Genomic DNA, 26,016 nt, shown 5'->3' on the forward strand with positions numbered 1-26,016 from the left:
GGGGTCAATTAAGGATATGGTGACTGTAAAGCACCAGATCTAATCCAAAGACTTCATTCCAGCTCCTGCAGACTCCAGACAAATTCCCAGGTATGGAACAATGAAGAATAAACAGAGTAATAAATTATGCCTTATGACTAACCTCGCTGAACTCAGTGACAGAACCTCCTTTTACCTTGTGAAAATGCCCTGAGCTCTAAAAGGAATGACTTAGCAGTGATAACTGCCCTGAATAATGGAAAAATATTAAGAGATCAAGAGAAAAGTAATATTCCTCCAGTAAGCAAGAAATGAAAATGATGCCTCTCATCCCAAAATAAAGACGAAGAAAAAATATTTTCCATGTAATCTGCAAAACTTTTCTTCATTTATCTTTCCTTTAAACATACATAAACACAAAAAAAATACAGTATATTCAGAATTCGCTCATATAATTGTTAATTGCATTTATATGGTAACTCAGAGCATAACAGTAGCTTTGTTTAGTCAGTGTGATATATTTGAATGATTCATACAATTTTGAAGTAGTTACTGCATAAGCTATACAAAGTTATTCCATAGATACCACGTAACACAAGAATTCTATAGACTTTCCATATCTCTTTATGAAGAAAATAAAAAATGTAAATTCATTGAATTATGAACTCTAACATATATTCCATCTCTGCACAAGGAGAGCTTTAATTTTGTCTGGTTTTAACTGCTGATCTAGTTTTTGGTTCCCTCTCATTCCTGCATTCCATATCATTGTGTCCACAGCTATGGACAATCAACATTTATGTTCACATACCAACAGGTCATAAAAAAGTTTTCTATTGAGCAGCAGGCAAGTTGTTTCCTGACTTGATACAGACCACTGTACAGCCTTAAGAGTCTTTCTGGATTTACCCCACAGGCTACATAAAGTTTACCCTCATCAGAGTTTAGCAAGCCAAAGCCAAGCAGCATTTTTTTTTCTTGATGATTCCTGGTGAGCCTAATGTGTATGAACAGCACTGAGGCTTCTATCCAATGTTAGCAAGTTTGCCTCATTTGTTAACGAGGTATTCAAATTCTACAATACAGTTCACTAGAGTTTTTTTCAGAGATACTTTACCATGGACCCAGGGAAATTTCCACTGCGCTCAGTCAAATGCTTTTACAAGTAACAGTTCTTATAGGATTGCCAGATCCTGTCTCAAATATCTTTCAGAGTGCTTGTTGACAAGCACAGAGGTAGAGAACTTCCCGTGTAATACTTTTGATGAACACTGTACATGCACCACTTGACAGGTCCTTAGATGATTTCATGTTCAGTGCTAGATGCAAATTAAATCTTTACCTTGAGTTCTCAATGTTTAGAGGTTCTCATTTATTGTTAATGAAGTGAGCCTGTTTTCCCTCACTATTATTTTCTCAGCAAAATGCAATGCTACAAAAATTATTTGCATGGCATTCATGTTCAGATATTGGTTGTCTCTAGGCAGTTTACCTAGAGAAAATATCATTTTTGAAGATCACAGTGATTAAAGTACAGAGGACAATTTAAGTGCAGATGTTGTCAGATACTATAGTTCTTAAACTATTTTTTGTGTTTTTTAAAATGCAGCAAGATACATACCTTACTGTTCCATTGTGGCTCTGACACTGCCTAACCAGGGTCATTTCAGGTGATCTATAAATAGAGAAAGATCCTAGTCTCTTGAAGACTATACTGGGGGAAATAAAAATATATTAAAAAAAAAAAAAAAGTATAATTGACTGCTACAGGGAGAAGATCCAGCCCATTATTTGAATTACACATCCATCTGTTTCAGTCAGTGTGGTTTATAAAGAGGGTTTAAGAGTTAAATGAAATTGTCAAATAGCACATATTTTTAAACTGTAGAAGAGATATAATATTGCTGTTGTTTTTGTGAATCAGCTTTTTTTTTCCTTTTTTTTTTTTTTTTATTTTTCCCAAAGATCCCTGGAATAAACAAATCTATTTTCTAAAGATTTATTATGTAAACCAGGGATTTTAAGGACTTTATGTTATCCTCTTTTTGGCCCTGGACTAGCTGTTATGCTGAGCCTGGATTTTATGTATTCCTTGCCCCTTTGCTTTCTGATTAAATTATTATATGGAGTTTAGCCCCTTGTGTTATTTCTCAAGGTTAAATATTTAAAACAAAAATATTAAATCAAACTAACACAGCAATTACATATTTTTTTAAATAAATATTTTTTAATATTCCTTTTTATATTCCTTCCTGCCGTATTATGAGAATTAAGAATGAAAACATCTCTTTCTACAGGTAGACTCTTGTATTTCATCAGCATTCAGTTTCTTAATGTCCTGGCTACCCATTGATTAAGCACATTTTGATCATGTGATTTTACATGATCTGTTAATATGGCTCACATGTAGAATCTCACATATTTATCCTCTTTTCCTTGTTTTAGCATTAGTTACCATAAGCTGAGTGCCCCAATGTGCCTGCTGCTGCGGTGCAATCCAGAGCCCGTTGCTTCCAACCTTTCATGAAATCACAAATGGAATCTGATTTTCATGGTCCAGAATTTCGTATTATCTCAATGAACAGCATTAGTAGGTATATTTCTGCTTTATTCTTTATTATGTTACATATCCTCTTTGAAACCTCTGGAAGCCATTGCTTTTGTTAATCTCTGGATCACTATAAGTAGTGTGTTTTTATATTAAGTCTAGATGTTAAATTAAAAATTATGACAAATATATTGTTCTGAAGACTTAGTTTGAAGTATTACATTCACATGTTCTAAGAAAGTACCTTAATTTTTTCTTCTACACAGAAATATATAAATCCAGAATATTTTAGGTCATCTGAACCTTCCGTGCTTCTGTCATTTGACATGTGAGACACTGAAAGAAAATTCCTTTCACAGAATATTTCTTCAGTTCTCAGCATACCTCCTGTTTTCCTGTGATTTGAAGAATGTCTTAAATTGAAACACTTCATTCCCCCAGCTTTGAATTAAAAAAAAAATCATGGAAATTTCACCAAGAGGTTAACTCAGTGATTAAAGATCTACTTCTGGATGACAGATGTAAATGTAGATGTAGTATGAGGAAAGAATCAAAAACAATTACAAAACAAGGCAACATTTATTCTATCCTAAATAAGGTTTCAGAAGAATCTATGGATATTGGAATGGATATTCTGACATACTTCTATTGCCTGCAGTTAAGGGAAAGAGGGTCAGGGAAAGGAAGAGGAAAATTCAGGAAGATTGCCTAACAAAGATTTCAGGATTACAGGAGGAAAGTTGATCAGCCCAGGAAAATCCAGATATTTTTCTTATAACCTCAATTCAGACAGAGCTATTCAAGTGATAAGGTCAATCTTTCTATCTTAGACCATTAATTGTAAAGTGTTAGTCCAATTTTCCTTCCATTATATCCTACCCATTAAAGTTTGTTGTTTATTATGGGCATGATACTTGTGGTAGAATTTATCCAACAAGCCAACTCATTAGAAACGGTGGCTTAAAACGGGCTGGCAGAGGACCTCTCTTTATAAGGACCACCACTCATCTGCTCTTGATCTTGCTGTTTTTATTACAAGGCAGCAGAATTGCCACAGATCTATGTTACTATACTCTTATCTCGGGATATTTTTATGTCTTTTAGATAATGAATGAAGTGGGAATTTTCTTGTAAATATGCAATTGTGTCATCAATTGTTAACAATTCACAGACAATTTATTTCTACACAGAAGAATGAATTGAGATAAAAAATAAGTCTCTTTAACCACAGATGTGGAAAACCTAACCTACCCCAAATATGCCCATAATACCTTTGCTCTTTGATGTACCAAGAGCACATTAGCTCAATAGTTAAGTACAGCATCCTTGTTAATTGCACCAATATGAAGTGCAAGGATGGAGATTCCATTGCCCTCAAAAACTAGGCCAGGATTTTTTTCCACCTTCATTACATTTCACTTTTTCTGACAATCTTTAAACTAGCAAGTTGAAGGTAGCAGTCAGTTGTTTATGAGGTAATAGTAATTTTTCTTCCAGATAGCAATAAAACACAGATGTCATGAATCCTAGGCTATGGTCTCACAATTGCAATGAAAAAGTTAGAAAAGTTTAAGAAGTTAACATTTCCTCCCCAACAAGATATTTTCCCACCTGAAGGGTGGAGTTGCCATTACCTCTTCAGTTGCCCTTCTTCAGTCACTTGTCATCAGAGCAGAACTGCTACATACCTGCAGTTCAGAGGAAACAGTGCAACCTGCAATGTGAGATTAATTTAGCCTGTCTTGTAGTTCTCAGTTGGGAACAGAAACAGTAACACATCACTCTGGCCAGGATCAGAAGATTGCTTGTAAGGATGTAATTTAAGCAACCCAACCTCCCATTATCACCCCAACCCCAAAATAAAATAAATAAAACAAAACAAAACAAAATAAAACAAAACATTAAATAAAATCATAACATAACATAACATAACAAATAAAATAAAATAAAATAAAATAAAATAAAATAAAATAAAATAAAATAAAATAAAATAAAAGTGGCTCAGTCAGGTAGGCAAGCAACATTCTCTCACAGAGACAGGAGAAAGATAGGAGGCTCCAAGGAAGAACACAGACTAAGTCACACTACCTATTTGTGTCCCATTGGGCTTTTACTTCCTGTCAAGAAAGAACAGCTCAGTCTACTGACCTGCCTGTGCCCTCATCCACTCATCTTTTGTTGTTGTTTTTGTTGTTAATTATTTACTTCACTGCTTGAATAAGCAATGTTTTAAAAAAGAGCCTTTAAGTGGCTCACACAGAACTAATGTATGTGATTCAGCAAGGCAGCACTCTGTTCCACAGGTCCATCTGCCCCAAAGAAACAGCAAGGTTAGACTGACCATAAAATTTTCTCAGCATAATGGAAGGTTTCCAGATTGACAGCGTGCTGTAGCTGGCAATGCCCATTCTACCAGCTGAGATGATGAACAGAAAACGTTCTTGTCACTCCCTCTGCTTTTACATTAAAAATAAATAAATAAATAAATAAATGAACGTAGTAGAACCATACTTCATACTTAGCAGCCTTGATTTTAAGCATAAAGGAGTTATAAGTACTACAGACTATTCTGCAGTCTGTACATATAAGAATGTAAAAAGGCTGGTGGTATTCAAGTAATGAATTTCTGCTATCCAATTTTAAGTATTCATACAAATAAGGGACTTGCTGCTTCATTTAGAGACTGAATCAAGAAAAAATTATGTGTAACATTTATTTCTAAATTCATTAGGTTATGTGCTGAACTCAGCTACAGTGATTCATTTGAGAATAGCACATCTATTTATTGCAAATGGTGGATGATCATTTTTAGAAACACAGGTATTGTTATAATATCTTGTATAAATCCTATCAAATAAACTGTAAGAAGCATCAGCCCCTGGGAATACAAGGCAGAAACAGATATAGTTTTGCAATATATTTTTTTTTTCACATTAAATATAATTTTAGAAAATGGTGGTAGAGAAGGGAAAAATCATCCTGTCTGAGTAACATTTAGGTTCCAGGAAATACATGCCGAAAGCTGAGATTTTTTTTCAGCCTTCTTATTTTTTAGATTGAACATATGAGAAACATTCCTGTAAAGCAGTAATTCCAGCAAATGTCATATTGGTGCACCCAAAAAATCTTCCATTCAATAAAATTGACAAAAGAAACACATTGTAGTTTTTAGGTCTTATGAAGCTTTAAAAAAGTAGCTAAATGAATATCCAAATTCAGAGGTTGTCGTATGGCAGGTTATGTAACCATACTCTTAAATGAAAATATTCCTGTTCAGTCTGTCATTTAAGTATTTGGTCAACTTTAAATAGCCAGAGTCTACCAACAGATCACAAGTCATCCAAATCACTGTTGGAATACATGTTCTTCACCAGGCATACAAAGAGTTTCCACCAGGCTGACCAGTGTAGCATCAGGTCTATTTTGTCCTTTCTCAGCTAACTCTTAGCTGTTCTTAGCTGAACTCCTCAGCTGTTCATTTGAAATGAGTCAAAACTCAATCCAGTGTGGACACCACCCAATTTATTCACACTTCCAACTATAAAATATTTAATCAGGCAGTACAATATACCAGGTCAGATAAAATAGAAAAGTCTATGTTAGTCTATTTTTCCAACTTCCCTTATTTAGAAGAAATGCTTCACCCAATTTAAAGGAGAAAGAAAAATGAAATACTCAGATGAGGGTGGAAAGGCCTTGCAGAGAGATCTGGACAGGTTGGAGAACTGGGCGATCACCAACCACATGAAGTTTAACAAAAGCAAGTACTGGGTCCTGCACCTGGGACGGGGCAACCCTGGCTATATGTACAGACTGGGCAATGAGACGCTGGAGAGCAGCCCCCCAGAGAGGGATCTGGGGGTTGTGGTTGACAGCAAGTTGAATATGAGCCAGCAGTGTGCCCTGGCAGCCAGGAGGGCCAACCATATCCTGGGATGCATCAAGCACGGCATTGCTAGTCAGTTGAGGGAAGGGATTGTCCCACTTTACCCTATGTTGGTGTGACCTCACCTCGAGCACTGTGTGTGGTTCTGGGTGCTACAGTACAAAAAGGACATTAAACTGTTGGAGAGTGTCCAGAGGAGGGTGATGAAAATGGTGAAGGGCCTAGAGGGGAAGACATATGAGGAGCAGCTGAGGTCACTGGGCCTGTTCAGCCTGGAGAAGAGGAGGCTGAAGGGGGACCTCATTGCGGTCTACAACTTCCTCATGAGGGGTAGTGGAGAGGCAGGAGACCTTTACTCCATAAACACCAATGACAGGACCTGCGGGAACGGGGTTAAGCTGAGGCAGGGGAAGTTTAGGCTTGACGTCAGGAGGAGGTTCTTCACCGAGAGGGTGGTTGTGCACTGGAACAAGCTCCCCAGTGAAGTAGTCACTGCACCAAGCCTGTCTGAATTCAAGAAGACATTGGACTGTGCACTTAGTCACATGGTCTAAACTTTTGGGTAGACCTGTGCAGTGCCAGGAGTTGGACTTGATGATCCTTATGGGTCCCTTCCAACTTGAGATATTCTATGATTCTATTATTCTATGATTCTATGAAATATATATATATATATATAAAGAATATATATTTCAGGCAGATGTTAGATACGAAAAGTGTCAACTCATAAAAACATAGGATTAAAACCACTTTATGCCATACACTGTAGAATTTTGATATTTTAGAAACTTTAAAACAGGAAGCGAATATCCTGCTGAATTAACCAGTTCAAAAATAAAAGATTCATAGCACTCTAAAGTGCTCTGAGGAGATACTTTAACAAACTTAAGATTTAAGATGAAGACTAGCTTTGTTAAAAACCCTAAATAACCCAAGAATGTTAGACTTTTTGTTGCTATAATATTACGAGTACTATATTGTACACTGCAAACATAACTTTCCCAACAATTCAGACATAGCTTTACATATATGTTAACGCTATTGAGGTACTGATAATATAGGCTTATGCAGTTCCTTTATTAGAATGAAACAATAAATGTTATATATATCACCCCGACTGAAAAAGAAAAGATACAGTATGTTGTTGAATTTCTTCTCTGACAGCTCCCTTAGGAGATTGTACAAAAGTATTTATTATTTATATATAAGCTAGCATGTCAACACATTGTTAGATAACTGTGTATCTTTTTTTCTGTCTAGCAGTGGAAACTACAGAATAAATTATATATGACATTTGTATCTATTCTAAGAAAAATGGTACTGCACAGCCAGCAATCTACAAATTAGATATGAAATGGTGCATGGAAGTAGTATGCTGTTTAAGTTCCTATTTCATGCTGCTATCTCTATAAAATTCAGATGAAAACTACTCAACATAGTCTTCTGTAATCTGATAATATCTGTCCACTTTATGCACTTTCAGATGTCCTGAGGTGGTATGCCAGCTGTTAGGAAGGTTGCATTTTACTTCAAAACCCACAGGTATAGAGGAAACATATTTAGCTATGCATACCATCTGGTACCTGTTTTTACCAGAGAACAGAATGCATTTAATCATTAAATCCCATCCTGCAGTACTTTAATCAAATTAATTCATACAGATATATGCATTTTACTCCCTGTGGACTTTCCTATCAAAATAATCTGGTTACTTTTTGTGACAGCAGATGAAGTCACTAGACAAAATTCTACTCTAAGGTACCCATAAATAACCAGCAGGAAATCAATAGGTTTGTAGAAGTATAATTTTTCACAAAATAATCAGATGTGAATGATAGCTATGTTTAATAAGTAAATTATTTACATTATAGACTTTTCCGATTTTATCACAGTATGGTTTAGTTAGCAAATCAGACTTAATTTTATGTTAATGTTAAGGATAGGCATCAATATTCTTCACCTTATTTATTCCTGCAATATAGGTATAATAACATTACTTCTGTGACACTATTCAAAATTCAAACAAATGAAATTTTTGTGTAGTACTCTGGCTCTTTGCCTCACTATGCAAAGGTTTTTCTAAAGAACAAAATAACATTAGAACTTTTCTTAATAGCTTGTTTTGACCATTTGTTCTCTGTTTTCTGCCATCATTTTTTTATAATTGATGGTAGAACACAGAAGGTATTTTAAATCAACAGGTTAGATTTTTGTCAGAGAAGTTACAAACAACATTCACAGACATTTCTTACTAAACAATGACATGATTATCTTCCAGTCAGCTCAAGAAGTAAGATTCCCACACAAATTTTTCCTGGTCTGATCAGAGGTGCTCCAGGCGTCAAGCTGCCAATGTTTGTGAATTAGCTTGTACCCTGCAACAAACTCTAGCTTCATAATACTCCATGGATATTTTATAACCAATATCACCTTATTGAATGAGCTATGATGTTCTAATAGCATTCATATCTCTTTCACAAACAGACACGGTTAGTTGACAAAAAAAAAAAAAAAAGAGAGAGAGAAATAATAGACAGTTTAAAGAACATGACATATACAACAGTATTAAATGGCTTGTTCTGGGTGAGCGATAAATTAAGTAATTAAGAAAACTGGTTAGTAGAATGATTTAGGTTGAAGAGGTGCTTTGGGGTGGGAATATGTTTAATTTTTTTTTTTTTTTATGAGTGGAGGAAGGCTGAAGTTCCTTCCAAGCATGAGCAAGATGTATCTGGAATTTACATCTCAAACAAATAGAAATATCTGTTAAAGATTATCCTTTCTATTCAATTGAATGAATAGTCACTAATTTATAGATTACAATTAATTCCTCCCTTAGAATCAAACTGTATTTGGTGGTTAGGAAAAGTAGATCTGCAAAGCTGTGAAATGGTAATCCACTGAATGAAGTCATTATTTCAGAAGCCAAAAGATTGCAATTAGCTGCATATCTCACTTTCCTCCCTGATATCAAGCTCTCACCAGGTGTCACAGCACTACATATGGAGAATATTTTTGGAATCCGCAGTTCTTTCACCTTCAAAATTTTTGCATAATGAGATTCACTTCTATTCATCTGCTTTTGCTCAGGGTAGCTAATGAATTACATGTTGCTGTCTTTTAAGCATCCTCAGGTTGGACTTAAAGGATTAGAGCCAATTAATGAGCTGAAATTCTAAGAGATTCTTTTTGTCCTGGGTTGTAGATAGTGGTCAGGCCATGCAGACTTGTAAACTGGCATACTTTGAAGCAAGTTCTGTGCCCTAAACTAAAAGAGCTTCAACAGTGCCAAGTGCCGGCTCCATGCAGAAAAGCCCTAGGGAGTTTCAAAAATTTCATGATGCAGGAAGAACATAAACAACGTTAAATGTGTTTCAGGGAATTTAGCGTCTCTCTTCCTAACACAAAGTTGCTGCTAATCTCCTACTTGCACAGCTTTCAGGAGGCTGTCAGGATTGTGTGCTGTCCCTCATCTGAGGCCAGCTGACAGTCCTCCAACTCTAGTCAGTGCTGCACATGAAGTGTTCCCTGTCTCTTATACTCTTTTACAGATGGATGGGGTTAATTGCCTTATTTTCACAGGGTGTTTGTAGAGTCATACACTGTGTAGGCATAAAGAATGAAGCTCAAAGTTGAAAGAACTGATGCTATTTTGTTTTCAGTTCACTCCTTTTTTGCAGCTCTGTAAGACAGAGAGTGGGGGAAGTAAGTGTGAAATTCATTTAATTACAAGCTCTTAACTTGAAAAACTAACCAGATCTTAATAAAGCTGTTTAACTTTGTCAACAGCATTAGCGAAGCTTTTGGAGCAATTAGATAAAACATCTCTCAAACAGGTCTCAGCTCTTCAGAGAAACCAGGGGTAGTCTCATAGTCATTTTGCTTTGTTACAAGGAAGGAGAAGATTTTGAATTAAATTAACGTGATTTAGCCATGTAGTTCTAGGTCATTTACTATAAGTAACTCATCTTACCAGCTTTGTTATTGTTCACCTTTGTAGCCCATGTATCAGCTATCAAATGGATGCTTAGATATTGCTCTCTACAACTACCTGAAAGGAAGGTGTGGGGAGCTGGGTTCAGCCTATTCTCACAGGTAACTAGTGCTAGGACTAGAGGGAATGGCCTCAAGTTGTGCCAGGGGTGAGTTTAGGTTGGAAATGAGGAGGCATTTCTTCTCAGAAAGAGCAGTCACGCATTGGTTGCCCAGGGAAGTGGTGGCATGACCATTCCTGGGGGTGTTTTAGGAGAGGCTGGACCTGGTGCTTAGGGACATGGTTTAGTGGGTGACATTGATGGTAGGGTGATGGTTGGACCAGATGATCTCGGAGGTCTTTTCCAACCTTAATGATTCTATGACTCTTTTGAATAAAGAAGAACAAGGGTTCACACACCATTAAGAGCACAATACTAGAAATCATAGACAGGTAGTTTAAAGTTAATCAATAGTCCTTGAATTTTCCTAAGTTTTATTCTTGACTCAGCCACTGATTTTACTGATGTTGTGTAAGTTATGTTTGCAATTATTTTCAATATCATCTACAGACTGCTACCTGTACACAAGACATCAAAGGAAAGTACACAAAAAAAGCTGCATTTAAAAAACAAGCAACTACTTTCTCATATGTTCAGGAACAAAACAAAGTGAATAAATCATACAGAAGCAACTAAAATAAGCTACAACAAATGAACATCCTTATTTGAACTTATTTCATTTTCTGTTGTAACGTAGCGTGTAGTATTTTTTCCATAAAACTTTAGTTGATATGTCTTGGCCAACCATGGACTTTTAGTAATGGGGATGGGAGTCAGGGGAGAAAAAAAAAAAAAAAAAAAAAGTCTTTGCTTCACCTTTTTTTTATGACACTGTAGCTCCACCAAAATCCAAAGGTTCATGAAAAACCCACAGATCAGAGGACAGAGTTTCTAAATTGCCTTCAGTGAAGTATAAAGAAAACTGAGTTTATTTAAACCTGGGCAACTGAGCCTCAGGAGGATGTCAGTCAGCAGACACTAAAAGCTCCTAGCTCTCTGTCAGCATGGTTAGGCTCATAATGGTGTGTGAGCATACCTGTGTATGCAGCATAGAAATAATCCTCACAGTGAGTGACAACAAGGGGCAGAAGAAGGAGATGTCTTACAGAGATGTATAAGTTTTCTCAGGGTACATTCAGGTCAGTGGAGTAACTGTAAATAGGAGTAAATGCTAAATTCAGCAGAAGTGGCTGCACAATCATTAAATTAAAGGTGACTGAATTACCTCTCACTGTGACAACAAGATGTTCTGCTGTGCCATGAGGCTGAGCCACTCACTTTCTTTGATGAGTGTTTCTGTCATTAGCTTTTAATGTCACCTGAATGCAGTTAAAATAAGCCTATGGCTAACCAACTATTGAAGAACAGTCCCCATGGAAATGAAGACCTAACATGTCTGTGCAATGAAAAGGATCTTTCAGAACGTTGCCTTTTGTGAAGGTTGAAAAGGCAGCATAAATACACCAAGGGAATTTACAGAGCCTCAGATCTTCACAATAAATACAAGCATTTTTACGTGTGTGTTAAGTCAGTGGGGAACTAGCAAGCTGACCAAAAATGTGACTGGAATAAAGAATGAAAAAGACAGCTGTCATATTCATTTTGAAGTGTTATACAGTTCATATTGACATGCAGCTGCAGCAATTGCACAGCAGAATAAATTTTATCTGAATTTTATTTTTATGACATATTTTAGTTGTAAAAACAGTGCCAGGCTGTGTTCTCACTTGATATGGTGAAAATGATAGTCTAAACTGAGTTTATAAATCCATTTGTATGCTGCTGAAGGGGAGCAAGGTCCAGACCACAACAAGCAATATATACTACCAACATTTCTGCATATGCCTTTTTATGCAAGTGTTTATGTCCTCATATCTGTACAGCTTATACTGCACTTCTTTCATCATCTTTGCAAGAGGACAGACAGTGAGCTGCTGTCTTCTGCACAGTAGCTAAACTCAGACCTGCTACCTGTAATAAAACATTGAAAAATTATTCAAGTAGACGATTGCTGAGATTCTAACAGAGCATTTGTGAGAGGATTTTTAATGAGTTAAAATACTTTCTTCTGTGCCTGTCAACAATCTTTGAGATGTAGGAAAAGGAACTGAGTTACAATAGCAAGCACTGAGATGCAAACTGTTACCGGAATTAATCAGATTAATGCAATGAATGAAACCAAAACACAAGCAACAGCACCTTCATATACATAAGATGGTATAAATCAGAGACAGTCAAAAGTTTCCCATATTCTATTTGTGTTTGTTTTTTTTGTTTGTTTTTATGTTTGTTTGTTTGTTTTTAATGTACTGTCAGTAACACAGTTGTCAATAAGAATAAAACCATGGAAACTGCAATGTAGATAAAAGGCTAAGTTTTTCATCTTTAAGATGAAAACTTTAGATAAAAACCTGTGTTCTTTTCATTGCCCATAAACCCCAAATGCTCATAAAACCACTTACCTGTACAGAAGCCATAATATTCTTCCTGTTGATTTTAGTAACAATTTAGGATCAGGGCTACAGAATCAAATGTCTCAACCCAGAAAAGCAATTTATCACATGCCATGAAGAACAGAAGCTGTTTTACTGACTGAGAAACAGATGTAAGGGTGCTGACAGATATTGCAGAAGAACCAGCTGAGATGATTTAGAAGTCACCAGCTCCAGCTTTCAGTTCCACTTCTCTGCAGAAGACTTGTCAGGGCTGAATCTCTTAACAAATTGAAGGCCAATTTGCACTCAAATTACTGTGAGATGCTTTCACTTACTTGAGGAAAGAAATGACATCCTAGGTATAAAGTGACTGATAACCTTTGCAAAATAAGCAGAAAGACTTCCGCATTTGCACAGCCCAGCTTCTTCTTTACAAAGCTTACAGTGTTAGTTGAAACAACATCTACAGAAGTCTGAAACAGAGTGCAGGATAATTTCTATACATATAACCATACATGTTATGAAGTTCGGCCTTTGTTCTTAGCAATGCCATTGCAAATATGATAGGATCATGTACAGCTTTTTGAGGTTGGATTTATAAGTGCATATTACTACCACACAAGCATTTTTTTTTGCATCATCTAAAACAATAAAGATGAGAATTTAAAATTTATTGAATTATGACATTTTCATTTAAGTTAGGGTCTCCTGGCACTCATTTAAAATTTCTCATGATATATTTTGCTTTAAAAAACAAATTGATTTCTACAGTATAGTATAGTACAGTACAGTATAGTCAGAAGTTTTTCTTCTTTGGAGACTTTTTAAATTTCTGTGTTTTTTTTTTTTTTTTCACTTGACAATATTTATGTATTTAAATATGTTCATCTTCAGTATAGAACTGTCCTGAAGCTCTGAGTACACTGAGTGACAGAAGATGTTATAAAAAGTATTAAAAAAAAAAATAGCAAGAGGATAACTGCATACTGTGCTCATCACAACTAAAGGAAGATCTTATGTGTATATATATATGTATATATATACACACACACATTGTTTTATTTTAAATTAAAAATGAACGTTATAGAAAATGTTGCCCATATTATTTTCTTACTCTTCATTAATTTCCATGTGAAATTTTGTTCTTTCTCTGATAACTCTGGATTTCCAATTGGTACTGACAGAAGTAGCCTCTCACTTTCTTAGGTAGAATTCAACTTGAAATATCCATTAGTTTCATAATGAGTCAGCATTTCTGAATGAATGATCCTATGTAAAAAAAAAAAAATTGTTGTGTATATCTCTGAGCCACAGAGAAATTACAGCCTTAATTTCATACAGTAACTCTTGTGTTTTATTAGACCCTTTTTTTTGCACTAGGGATTGAATGCATGAATAATCATGCCCAAGGCAAGACTTGATATTACAGGCAGCCATCATGTACAAGATAAATGCCTGATGTCTTGCTGAAGAACCATCCCTGGACAAGCAAGAGCTACCAACTGCCTGGGTCCTTCTGTTGGTCCTTTGCACATCCTGCAAAGACAGGACTACAACAGGCGCAGCCACTGAGCATGCCACAGCTGCTGAGTCCAGAGAAGGGCTGCATATGCGAGGTGACAGCCACCTCTGAGGAGAGAGGACAAGGGTGAAGGCAAGGACAAGCCATAATCACCACTTTAATTCTCCACTTCTCCTTAGCAGTAGAAAACTGGCAAAGCCAGCTCTTCCTGTTCTCTCCTCCCCATGGTTTTGCTTATGCTGCTGAACAGACAAGTCCATTTTGCATTTCTAGTGCCTGTGAGAGTATGATCCACCGTCCTAGGATGAACTTTGAGAAAACACATTTGTTTCAATGAATACCATTTACCTCATGCTGTGCTGTATAAAGAGTGTTTTTTTGGGGAAAAAAAAAAAAAAAAAAAAAAAAAAGGGGGGGGTGCTTAACTCTTTTTAACAGGTATGTAAGCCATACAGTGTCTTCAAGACATGCACTCAGACCAATGGCCACTCAGGTGCTAATTACATATAAATATTTGCACAGGGAAGTGCAGCAGCTTTACTGTAGCTGTTACAACCCTATAGTATTATTCATAGCATTATACTACAGTAGCAGGGGACATTTCTGAGCAAAAGTCCTGTTTGGCTCTGATCCATAATCTAAACATTGTTCCGTTTTTACATTTCTGTTTCAGAACCTTACACATTCTGACCTTACCATAGCCAGACATCCTGACTATGCTTTTGGCAGAATCTCTTTTTTGTATCTTCTTCAAAGCAGAAGGTCATTGGAAGAAACAGAGAAGAAATTCATAGGCTTTACAGGATTAGGAGGAATAAAGTATCCAATGCTGCACAGCTACTTGGCTCACTGTATCACTAAGTGTGTAATACTGCAAAGCGTAAGCAACTAGTCCAATGATGTGACAGTCTCAATGTATCGAATTTGACACCTTTTCAATAAAATAGGCTAAGTTTAGATAACCATATGCTCATGCTGACAAGCTAACTTCTCCCTGAGAAGTGTTTTCATGAAAGAGTACAGGAGAGGCTCAAAGTTTAATTAGCTTAAAGTGAATTCAAAATATTGTATTAATATACAGTGGAAAGGTCATGGTGTTGAGTAAACATCAGAGATGGATGAATATATTCTGTTTACCACACTAAAGTTTAGCTGCACACAGCACATTAATGTTAATGAGTCACACTGCCAAATTCATAAATCATAGTAGAAATTTATTATCTGTCTATGCTCTTACTGCAGTGTAATAAACATTGTACAATTAAAGTCCATTCTCTCTTGACTGCCAGCAAGGCAAAGTTGCACACAAGCAAAGTCGTCTTTTATCAACAGAGATGTATTTATCATCTGTACTTCAGAAATTTAAATTAAGAAGGTGCACCAATTTCACAATTAGAACTTCCCAATTCTAATTAATACATCATGTTTAGAGTGTTTTAAACAACCATTTGAAAAATTAAAGAACTAAGTATTTTCAAATAAAAGTCCCTCAGTAGTCGCTGTCTTTTTGTTAATAATACTGTGTAACATAAAACAATATCTACTTATTTATGTGTGATTATACCATAGAAAATGACCTTATTTAGTATACCCTAGGATCAACATCACTTTAAAATTCACTTCTTTTTCTGATGTGTCCCACTGAGCATTTTGATTCCCTTGGTTGCTCATACACTGGTCTTACTAATTTAAAAGCAAGCCAAAATGTGAGGTGTGTATCACACAGCTGAAGGCAGAGAAAATCTTCAGTCTCCACTTGAATACAATGACAATGACATGAATAAACACAGGATACCTAATTTCTTGGAGTAATAATTAGAGTGATAAATTAAGCCCAGTAATAGAAGCTGAACTTCTGATTGTTTTTATAAAACAAACCAACTAATACACAATTCCAGTGATACATAATTGTCTGCCTCATGCAAATTTGGACAAAATAATGACTACATTTGCTGGCACTCTTTAAGGATTACAATACCTTAAAATACACACAAAATCTCAGTTCATGACGATGATTAGAAAATAAAAACCAGAATAATTCAGTTTTCTGGATACGTAATACAGAGTATTAAATCAAAGACTACCTGAAGAAAATTTGCACTGCAAGAAATTAAAACATAAAAACAACAAAGTATGGTGCAAAATGAATGCCAAAATGTTAGATTTTTTTTCTTAATTGTACACATGAGATTTTACTTGGAATGTGATTCCACCCCATTTACAGAGAAACCTCAATAGTCTCAATGGACAGAAATATGAATATTAAGTGTTTCACTTCTGAGAAATTAGTACAAAAGGTATAACAGATACATTTTATTTTCCTGCTTTTACAAATTATTTTCCTGCTCTTACAGCTATATTCCCACTTTCACATGAGAAAATGGAGGTAAATAATTGAATGTATTGTATATATCACAGAATCACAGAATTTCTAGGTTGGAAGAGACCTCAAGATCATCGAGTCCAACCTCTAACCTAACACTAACAGTCCCCACTAAACCATATCCCTAAGCTCTACATCTAAACGTCTTTTGAAAACTTCCAGGGATGGTGACTCCACCACCTCCCTGGGCAGCCTGTTCCAATGCCTCACAACCCTTTCAGTAAAGAAGCTCTTCCTAACATCTGACCTAAAACTCCCCTGGTGCAACTTTAGCCCATTCCCCCTCGTCCTGTCACCAGGCACGTGGGAGAACAGGCCAACCCCCACCTCTCTACAGCCTCCTTTAAGGTATCTGTAGAGAGCGATAAGGTCGCCCCTGAGCCTCCTCTTCTCCAGGCTGAATAAGCCCAGCTCCTTCAGCCGCTCCTCGTAGGACTTGTTCTCCAGGCCCCTCACCAGCTTCGTCGCCCTTCTTTGGACCCGCTCAAGCACCTCGATGTCCTTCTTATAGCGAGGGGCTCAAAACTGAACACAGTACTCAAGGTGCGGCCTCACCAGAGCCGAGTACAGGGGGACGATCACCTCCCTAGCCCTGCTGGTCACACTATTTCTGATACAAGCCAGGATGCCGTTGGCCTTCTTGGCCACCTGAGCACACTGCTGGCTCATATTCAGCCGACTGTCCACTATCACTCCCAGGTCCTTCTCCGCCTGGCAGCTCTCCAACCACTCATCTCCCAGCCTGTAGCTCTGCTTGGGTTATTACGCCCCAGGTGCAGGACCCGGCACTTGGCCTTGTTAAACTTCATGCAGTTGACCCCAGCCCATCGGTGCAGCCTATCCAGATCCTCCTGCAGAGCCTTCCTACCCTCGAGCAGATCGACACTCGCACCTAACTTGGTGTCATCTGCAAACTTACTGAGGGTGCACTCAATGCCCTCGTCCAGATCATTGATGAAGATGTTAAAGAGGACCCGCCCCAGCACCAAGCCCTGGGGGACGCCACTAGTGACTGGCCTCCAACTGGAGGCTATATAAACTAAACTATATAAACTAAATAATATAGGAGGCTATATAAACTAAACTATATAAAACACATATTATTCAGGTACAACTACATGAGGACTTTTAAGAATGTCGGATGCGGAATCTTTCCTCTCAGAAGCTGAACATACATAGAGATTCACATATTCTTGTATAAAGGACATTGCTAGAGCAAGGGAGGCTTTTTAATGGGAAAATTAAGAAATTTGTAAAAAGCTATCATTTTTCAAAATGCCTGTAGCTCTAGAACATTGCATGCAGGGCAAACATGAAAGCCACTTTATATTCAAGTTCTTCTGACCATGTAGTAACTCCATTCTTAATGCATGTTCATTGCAAGTCACCTTTTAATGTAAAGCTTTAAGTCTGATCACCCCACCTATGCCTGCTGGATATCTAAGTCACTTATAATCTATTTTATGATGGGCAAATTTTCTGATGACAACATGGTTTCATCATGGACCAGTGATGGAGAATGTGGTGCATTTCAAAACACCTCCAGATATATAAGTTCACTAGAGCTAGGAGTAGCCACAGGGATATTAGTATTCATGATGTCTTTGGACGGTGTAATGCACCATTTAGACTCTTCAAAGAAAAGGATGAATAATATTTGCTAAATTTATCCTAGAAAGGATTATCTCACATGAGACATAATGCAAGAAATTTTGTATATTTTGACATGAAAGTGTTTCGAATGTACTTTTATCCCTAAACTGCGTATTAAGCCCATACTCCACCTGTTTTTTTGTTAATACTTTCAAATCCTTACTTTTTCCACAGTTTTGCTGTTATATATTGTTCCTTTTCCTTAATCTTATCTCTTCATTGTCTGTAATTGTAGTATCATAAAACCCCTGCCCAATGCTATTTAAATAATAATAATAATAATAATAAAGTAGATTTAACACATAAAGCTTATATTAACCACGAAATTTCTTCCAGATGCAATGCTGTTTACTGATGCAAATAATGTTTTACTGTTGCTGACTTCCAAAAAAAAAATTGTTAACAGATTTAACATAAAGTATTAACTATTAATAACTTTTAAATAAAGAGATACTGGATCAATTTCAACAAGTAATTTTTTGATTTTTTTAAATAAAACAATCGTGATTGCATCAGAAACTTCATAAAACATTAAAAAATAAATAAATAAATAAATAAATAAATAAAAAGAAAAAGAAACTTACCTTTGATTTTGGACCATGCGATTTATTTACGGAGAAATCATATGCAATGGAACTTGGTTTTCAGTGAAAGAAACTAAAAGTCTCAAATTGCTAAATCACTTCAGGATGCATGGTATTATCCAGATACTGATAAACTTTCCTTGTCATTTCCAGACCCACCACATGCACACAGGGAGGTAGACTAGTGCAAAATTAGCTTACTTTCACATTCTGTTGAATCTGAGAGCTTCACTTTGGGGGGAAATCAGAGAGTCACCGTATATGTTGGTTTCCACAAGCTTTGGATTGAATAAATCCTGTATTTCAGTCATCACTATGAAAAAGCTTGATTGACTTTAGTGTAATGAAGGCAAGCCTCTTTTTAGCTGTAACTTAGATACACAGCTGATCAGTTAAACTTGCTAAAGCAATTAGTATAACCTACAGCTCCAGAATTTAACAGGAAAAGGGTGATGTTAAATGTTGTCAGATCGTTACACTTAGTTTTTAACCAGCCCCTTTGATACTGTCAGTTCTTCTGTATCCATCTCTAAAATTCAATCCCTGATATACTAATGTAATTCAGGGAAAATTCCTTTAATATTCCTTTAATAATTTCGCATTTATATGTATATTTAGCTATATATATGTGTGAGAGATGTATGTATGTGTATGGCTTATTATTAATGCAGTTCTATGGAATGATACAGAGAAGTATCACCTGACTGCACTTATTTCACAGGCTGCTGACTCCTTCCTGACTGACTTCTTCAGTGAATTTTAATGGGCATAATATGAAGCAATTCCTACTGTGATTTTTTTTATTTTTTTATTTTTTTCTAACAGGGATACCAGTGTTTCACTGGGAGAGGGATGAGATTTAGAACCTGGTGTTAGGCAGAGACCAGATACCAACTGATACCAACTGATACCAACTGGTGTGTTTTATAACTGATACCAACCTAGTGTGTTTTTCGGAAGCTTACAATAAAATAGAACTCCTGGGAAAAGTTTCCCAGAGTGTCCAGGAATGGGTGGACAATGCAGAAATTGTTAGTCTCAGGAAATAATGAGATTTTTCCCTCAGCTGGTAATTGTCTTGGTCCCACAGAAAATGAAGTCTCATCATTTCATAAAGAGCAAGACCAGATCCTAAATGAGGTAAAACCCATGCCTGTTCTCTCCTTCATAGTTCTCCAACTTTTTGAACCCATTCCTACATTTGCACATCAAGAAAAAGCATCTAACCTTTTCCACTGAAGGAGTAAGGGGGCACAGAACATTTATATTCAAACAAATTAAAGCCAGAAGATGGGCTATGTCCATCTGGTCCATTTTCTCTCTTACAGAGAAATGTAAGTGCTCTTTTAGTTGTGGATGAAAAATATTCTTCACTAACCTTAACTTTTTTACAGAATGTCATTGCAACATATATACACCTAGTGAGACAAAAATATTATTTAAAAGATTTAGGAATTTATGCAGATTTGAGCAGCACAAGATCAGGACTACACAAAAATTAATATTGTTATTTTATGTCATTTTATAGAAAATAATATTGAAATTCCATAGAATCATAGAATCAATTGTGAATTCAATCCTATTGCAGCTTTCCATAAAGGTTTAGTGTTCATAATTTTTGTTTGCATTTAAGATGAGATACACTATTGTCCACAAGTTCCAAACAGGGTATACAGTACAATAATACAAAGATAAACTGAATTTTCATATTTCATATCTGTTTCTTCCACAGATACCAATGACAAAATGGACTAATTTCAGTGAGGCAGGAGCAAGATCTAAGTGGCCTTCAGCTTAGTGTTCTCTCAGTTCTCTTCAGTTAACACACTTTTCCATTGCTGTAATAGTTTTAAAGCATTTATTCTGTAAATGAATAGCCAGCTTTCATGTAAACAGTCCATTAGCATTAATCATATGACACTCACATGATACATTGACAAAAAAAAACGTTAGCAATTTTACATGACAAATAGGTAGTAGGTAAAAATGAAAAACAGCAGTTGAAAAGGAAGACTATAGCACTTGATCTCCTGATACCATTTCATTTCTCTTCTGAAATACAAAAAGCCATATTCTAGTTAGTGAAAATATGGAGGATTGCATTTCCGTTGATCAAAATATGAGTTCTTGCCTTCTTTATCACTGATCCTGCTGCACAAATTAACATTGGCATTTCCTTATATACTTCTCTTTTGAAAATTCTGAAAAATCTCAGCTTACTGGTGTACAAAATATGGAACTGCATAAAATAATTGAATGAACTGCATCACCGGCATTGACTATTATAAACAGATCCTCTCTGTGTCTTATGCAAAGAAATTCAAGGTATTAAAACCTTACAGCTATCAAGATCTGCACCTTCACTAGAGCTTGAGTGAATACTGGTTATGCAGCCACAGGATATAACTTGCATTAGGGCTTCTGCCTGACAGGAAATCATGCTGAACCTGAACCAAAGCCCAGTGGAGTCAGCATGAGTTTTTTCCTTCAAATTTAATTGGCAATGGATCAAGCCCTTTGCACACAATCTCTTATTTCTTCAACATTAAAACAATGCTTCTGACTGTCAAACATTTTCCTCTTCAATATATATTCCAAAGGAGATTTTGCAAACCACCCCAGGACTCTGCAGAATGAAAATCAGGCTTGGATTTGTATGTCAAATAGTAATCTTTAGAAGCTTGTTATATTGCAGATGGAGATTTTAGCTGCCATGTTGTCTTTCTAAAAATAACATGCAGTTTTCCAGTGAGCATGCAGTCAACTAGCAGTATCACTGTGCATTTATATTGCAGAGGATCATTTGAGAAATCCATTTTAAGAGTTTCTATAATCAATTTGTAAAAAATATTCATCTTATACATAAGGAAAAACATTTTTTAAAAATGTTTAAAAACATGACACTTCTCAAAGTATTTTTATGTTTCATAGCAGAAGAAAAAAAGCCCACAAATGAAAATGATAATGAATATACTATCTAAGAACTAATTGACTTTTTTTTTTTTTTTTTTTTTTTTTTTTTTTGTGACAATGCTGGCAAACCACAAGAACAAAATGTTAAAGTATTTACTGTAATCCAAAAGGAAAAGATTCATATGCATTATCTCCAGGCCAAAACACATAAAATCCATTGTCAGGCTTGAAATAAAATACAATCAAAAGAACATTTGCAGCTCCAAGCCGTTGTCTCCTTCATGTATTATAAACTATCCTCAAATTTTCCAGCACCATTTTGGCCCTTTTCTTTAAAGGGCAGATAGCAGTTAGTTAGGAATGCACTTGTATGTTTTTTGAGTCCTGATCCAAGTCCTACTGTTGTCAGTGAGACATTTGCTGTTGAATTCAATGAGAATTAAATAAGGTCCTTAGCAGACTCTATTAAAATTGTTGCTATTAATAGAGATTTATCTGTGACTGCCCCAGTGGCTTACAGGTAAGTTGATGGGACAGGAACAGTATATTTCTTGAATCAGCTATAAGGCAGAAAAGCTGAGGTTACTGTTTGGATTCCCTGATGAAAAGCTGCAATTGTTTCATTTACAAGGTAAATGTACTCTGGCTATTCCCAGAGTGACCTTGGCGGCCAACTGTGTTGCCCTTAGTGTCAGCAGAAAGAAGGCTGTTGGTGTCAGTGGGCTTTGGATCAGGCTTTAACACAGAGAAAGCTTGCTTAAGGAGGAAAACAGACATAATGAATAGTTCTGATTTCCCAGGTTTTACCACTTAGAGTTCAGAATATCAACAAGACACTTTAAACCCTGAAGAGTAATTGCTGTAAGTCAATTATTTTGACCTTGCATGTTTCTGCAATTGTATGCAATAATAAAGAAAAATCTCTCTGGCTTACAAAAAAAAAAGAAAAAAAAAAAAAAAAGTACTTTATTTATCAATAGAGATTTTAGCTGCTTTTTACACCATTGCAATGACAAAACAAACAACATAAAATAAACATAGGAGAGTATAAAATCACTTTATTCCAGCTGGTATCCCAAGACAACCTTTTGACTAAGTACAGAGTTGGATGTTTCAAGTATGGCACTTATATAAATATAAGAGTAGAGAGAAGGTGATATAATCACAGTTAAAAGCAATTAACTCTGTTCCTTTGGTATGTGTGTCATCATAGGTAACTGCAGGTAAATACATAACTTGGCTGACACGAACCAATTCCATCTTATTCATGCACGTTAGGGAATGAACTGAAATGTACTGATATATTTTGTAGATCACATCTAACGTAAGATAATTAAGGTCGCTGGTGTGTGTGTGGACAGGCAAACGAAAAATGGCAAAATTATATTCAGCATTTATTGTTTAGCGTTAACTAACTGATGTACAAACTATGTTAGAAAATAGCTAGTAATACACACCAGGAATAAACTCTGTGATTTAGACAAGCAAAATAACATCAGACATCTGTGAGATCGGTGAATGCAGATGTCCTGATTGAGCTGTGGTCAGGTTCCTTACAGTGCAATTACCCTCCTTTTAAAACATGCTTACATCTGCACGTTGCAACAGTTTCCCCCACCCCATCCCACCCCATATAGAGTATCCTTGCAGATTTTAATATGAACATCCTACACATTTACAACAATTAGTCAGACGGTCCAAACTGTAAACTCATCCTAATGATGACCAAAAAAAGCCGCTCCACCAACAAATAACACCCAATAGTTAGAAAGAAAAGTAGTAATAGTAGTATCTGTAAGGCTAGGTCAAGCATGGTTTTATAGCTGTTTTTTCAGTCTTTTATATAGCACTGCATTTTTGCAGCTAGTTCAGTAAGTGCAGATCCAATACCTTAATGGCTTTCTTGGTGGTTTGATAAAATGCTTGCCTAAGCAATGTACCTTTCTCTAATGGTGTCTGGGTTTCTTCCACCTGGCACCGTGTTTCAGGTCTGTCACAGCCTCACACATAAGCTGAGTCACTTGACTGAGTCCTGCCAAAGTTAGGCATGCTCATTCTTGGCAGGTCCTTATTTCTGATTTCGTATATGGATTTCCTTTTTGCCTGTACTCCTCTCACTGCCATTTTGATCTTTCTCCAGCCCAAGTGGTTCAGTTCTGCCAAATTGAGCACCACACAAATGCCACTGACAGCAAACATGAACACCAAGAACACAGTCTTCTCAGTGGGTCTAGAGACATAGCACTCTACTTCTTTAATGCAAGGGTATCTGTCACATTCATACATGGAAGGGACATTGAATCCGTACAGGAAGTACTGTCCCACTAAGAATCCGATCTCTAGGGCATTTCGAAAGACCACTTGGATGATATAAAACCGAGAAATGCCTTCTTGTCTCCTCATCTTTGATTTTGTAGTTCTGATGGCAGGGTTGGGGATCTCCTTCACTTCTAAGCAGTCTGGCTCTGCCTCTTTGGTGGAGTTCTCAGTGTTCTGCAGCACCCCATTGACAATCGTGTTCTTGATTTTCTTACTGTCCTCACGCTTCATTGAATCCTGGTCCCTCTCCAGGGTGAGGAAGACAGTGGAATACCTCCGTTCCCTCTGCTTAGCAGACTGATGAACGGAGTACGTTATGAAGCACAGGCTGGGTGTGCACACCATGATGATCTGGAACACCCAGTACCTTATGTGCGAAATGGGGAAAGCCTGGTCGTAACAAGCCTGATTGCAGCCTGGCTGCAGCGTGTTACAGACGAACATGGTTTGCTCGTCATCGTACACCGTCTCCCCTACGATGGCCACGATGAGTATCCTGAAGATCACCACCACGGTCAGCAGGATTCTGCAATAGAGAAGCCGGTCAGGGCGCGCCGCCGCCCGGGAGCTGTCCGGTGCTGAGCGGGCACGGAGCGCCTCGGCTTCGCGAAACGGGGTAGACCCCCAGGACCGCCACCGCCACCGGGACTGGGACCGAGCCCCCTGGCCCGAGCGCACGGCCCGGCACCCCGCTGCCCCGCCGGGAGACCCCCGTGGGATCCCTGGGGACAAGGACGGTGGCGTGCGCCGTGTCGTCGTCGTCTTCCCACCCCCCCCACCCCCCCGCGCCCCCGCCCCCGCGCCCCCGCTCACGCTCCAAGCTCCGACCGAGCCCTGCCCGGCCGGGACCTCCGCGCCCCCCGTCTCCCCTGGCCCTTGCCCTTACCTTCCTATCATAGTAGAGTGCTGCTGCACGGCAGCTTCCAGTAGCCTCTCTAGAATAGTCCATTCCCCCATCGCTGTTCATCCGGAGACAAAGACTTGGGCAAACGAATCTCTTCACTTCTTCCTGCTTTTATTTCCCTCCTTTTCTTTTTTTTTCTTTTTTTTTTTTTTTAATTTTATTTGGTTGTTGTTTCAGAGGGCGGTGGGGAGGAAAAGCGAACAAAAGAGCAACCCCCCCCCTACCGCCCACAGTCCGGCGGCGGGCAGGCGGAGGGACGCGGCAGCCCTTCCGAGGACTCCGGACCCGGCTCGGCTCGGCTTGGCCCGGCTCGGCCCGGCTCGGCCCGGCTGGGCTCGGCTCGGGGCCCCGCGGCGGCCGGCCCGGCCCGGCCCGGCCCGCTGTGCTCGTGTGGCGGCGCGACGCGGCGGCCCGGCGGCGGGGCGGGAGGAAGGTTGGCTTTTAATGTCTTGCTGCCTCTAATCTGCCTTTAAGTAGTCTCCGCTTGCGTCACTGACAGGTTGGTGGAGAGCAGCCAAGAGCAGCGCTCGGATTTTCTCATTTTTTATTATTCCGGCGAAGATAAATAAATAAAGGCGGTGGAATACGCGGAATAAATAAGGTAGGAGGAGGAGGCCGGGCAGAGGAAGAGCCGCCTGAGCCGGTGCGGGGCTCCTTTAGCAGCCCAGCGACACCACAGGGCTCCCCTGGGCTGGGACCCCCAGCCGCAGGAGGGCTCCCGGGGGCTGCCGGGCTCCGGTCCCTCCCCGGGCTTGGCAAGGAGCTACGGCGTGCAGTGGTGGTGGCCTCACCTTAGAGAGCCGCGTGCCCTTGGAAGAGAGTGCAGTTACCGCACTGTTAACTCTCACCCGATTAA

General features: G+C 37.9%; 1 protein-coding gene across 1 annotated transcript; it reads right to left on the bottom strand.

Annotated features, from left to right (window-relative positions):
• Positions 1–20,868: 20,868 nt before the first annotated feature.
• GJD2 (gap junction protein delta 2) lies at positions 20,869–25,787 on the bottom strand. The gene is made up of 2 exons (XM_035328188.1): positions 25,143–25,787; positions 20,869–24,782 (listed from the first exon to the last, which is right to left on the bottom strand). The coding sequence occupies exons 1-2, from the start codon at positions 25,211–25,213 to the stop codon at positions 23,939–23,941; spliced, it is 915 nt and encodes a 304-aa protein (XP_035184079.1). The 5' UTR covers positions 25,214–25,787; the 3' UTR covers positions 20,869–23,938.
• Positions 25,788–26,016: the final 229 nt, after the last annotated feature.

Source organism: Oxyura jamaicensis, chromosome 5, assembly GCF_011077185.1.
Source record: "Oxyura jamaicensis isolate SHBP4307 breed ruddy duck chromosome 5, BPBGC_Ojam_1.0, whole genome shotgun sequence".
Classification (NCBI taxonomy): Eukaryota; Metazoa; Chordata; class Aves; order Anseriformes; family Anatidae; genus Oxyura; species Oxyura jamaicensis.

Coding starts and splice junctions, on each gene's coding strand:
- GJD2 (XM_035328188.1), bottom strand. CDS start 25,213: ATGGGGGAATGGACTATTCTAGAGAGGCTACTGGAAGCTGCCGTGCAG. Junction 24,783..25,142: donor CACTCTACTATGATAGGAAG/GTAAGGGCAAGG, acceptor TCTCTATTGCAG/AATCCTGCTGACCGTGGTGG.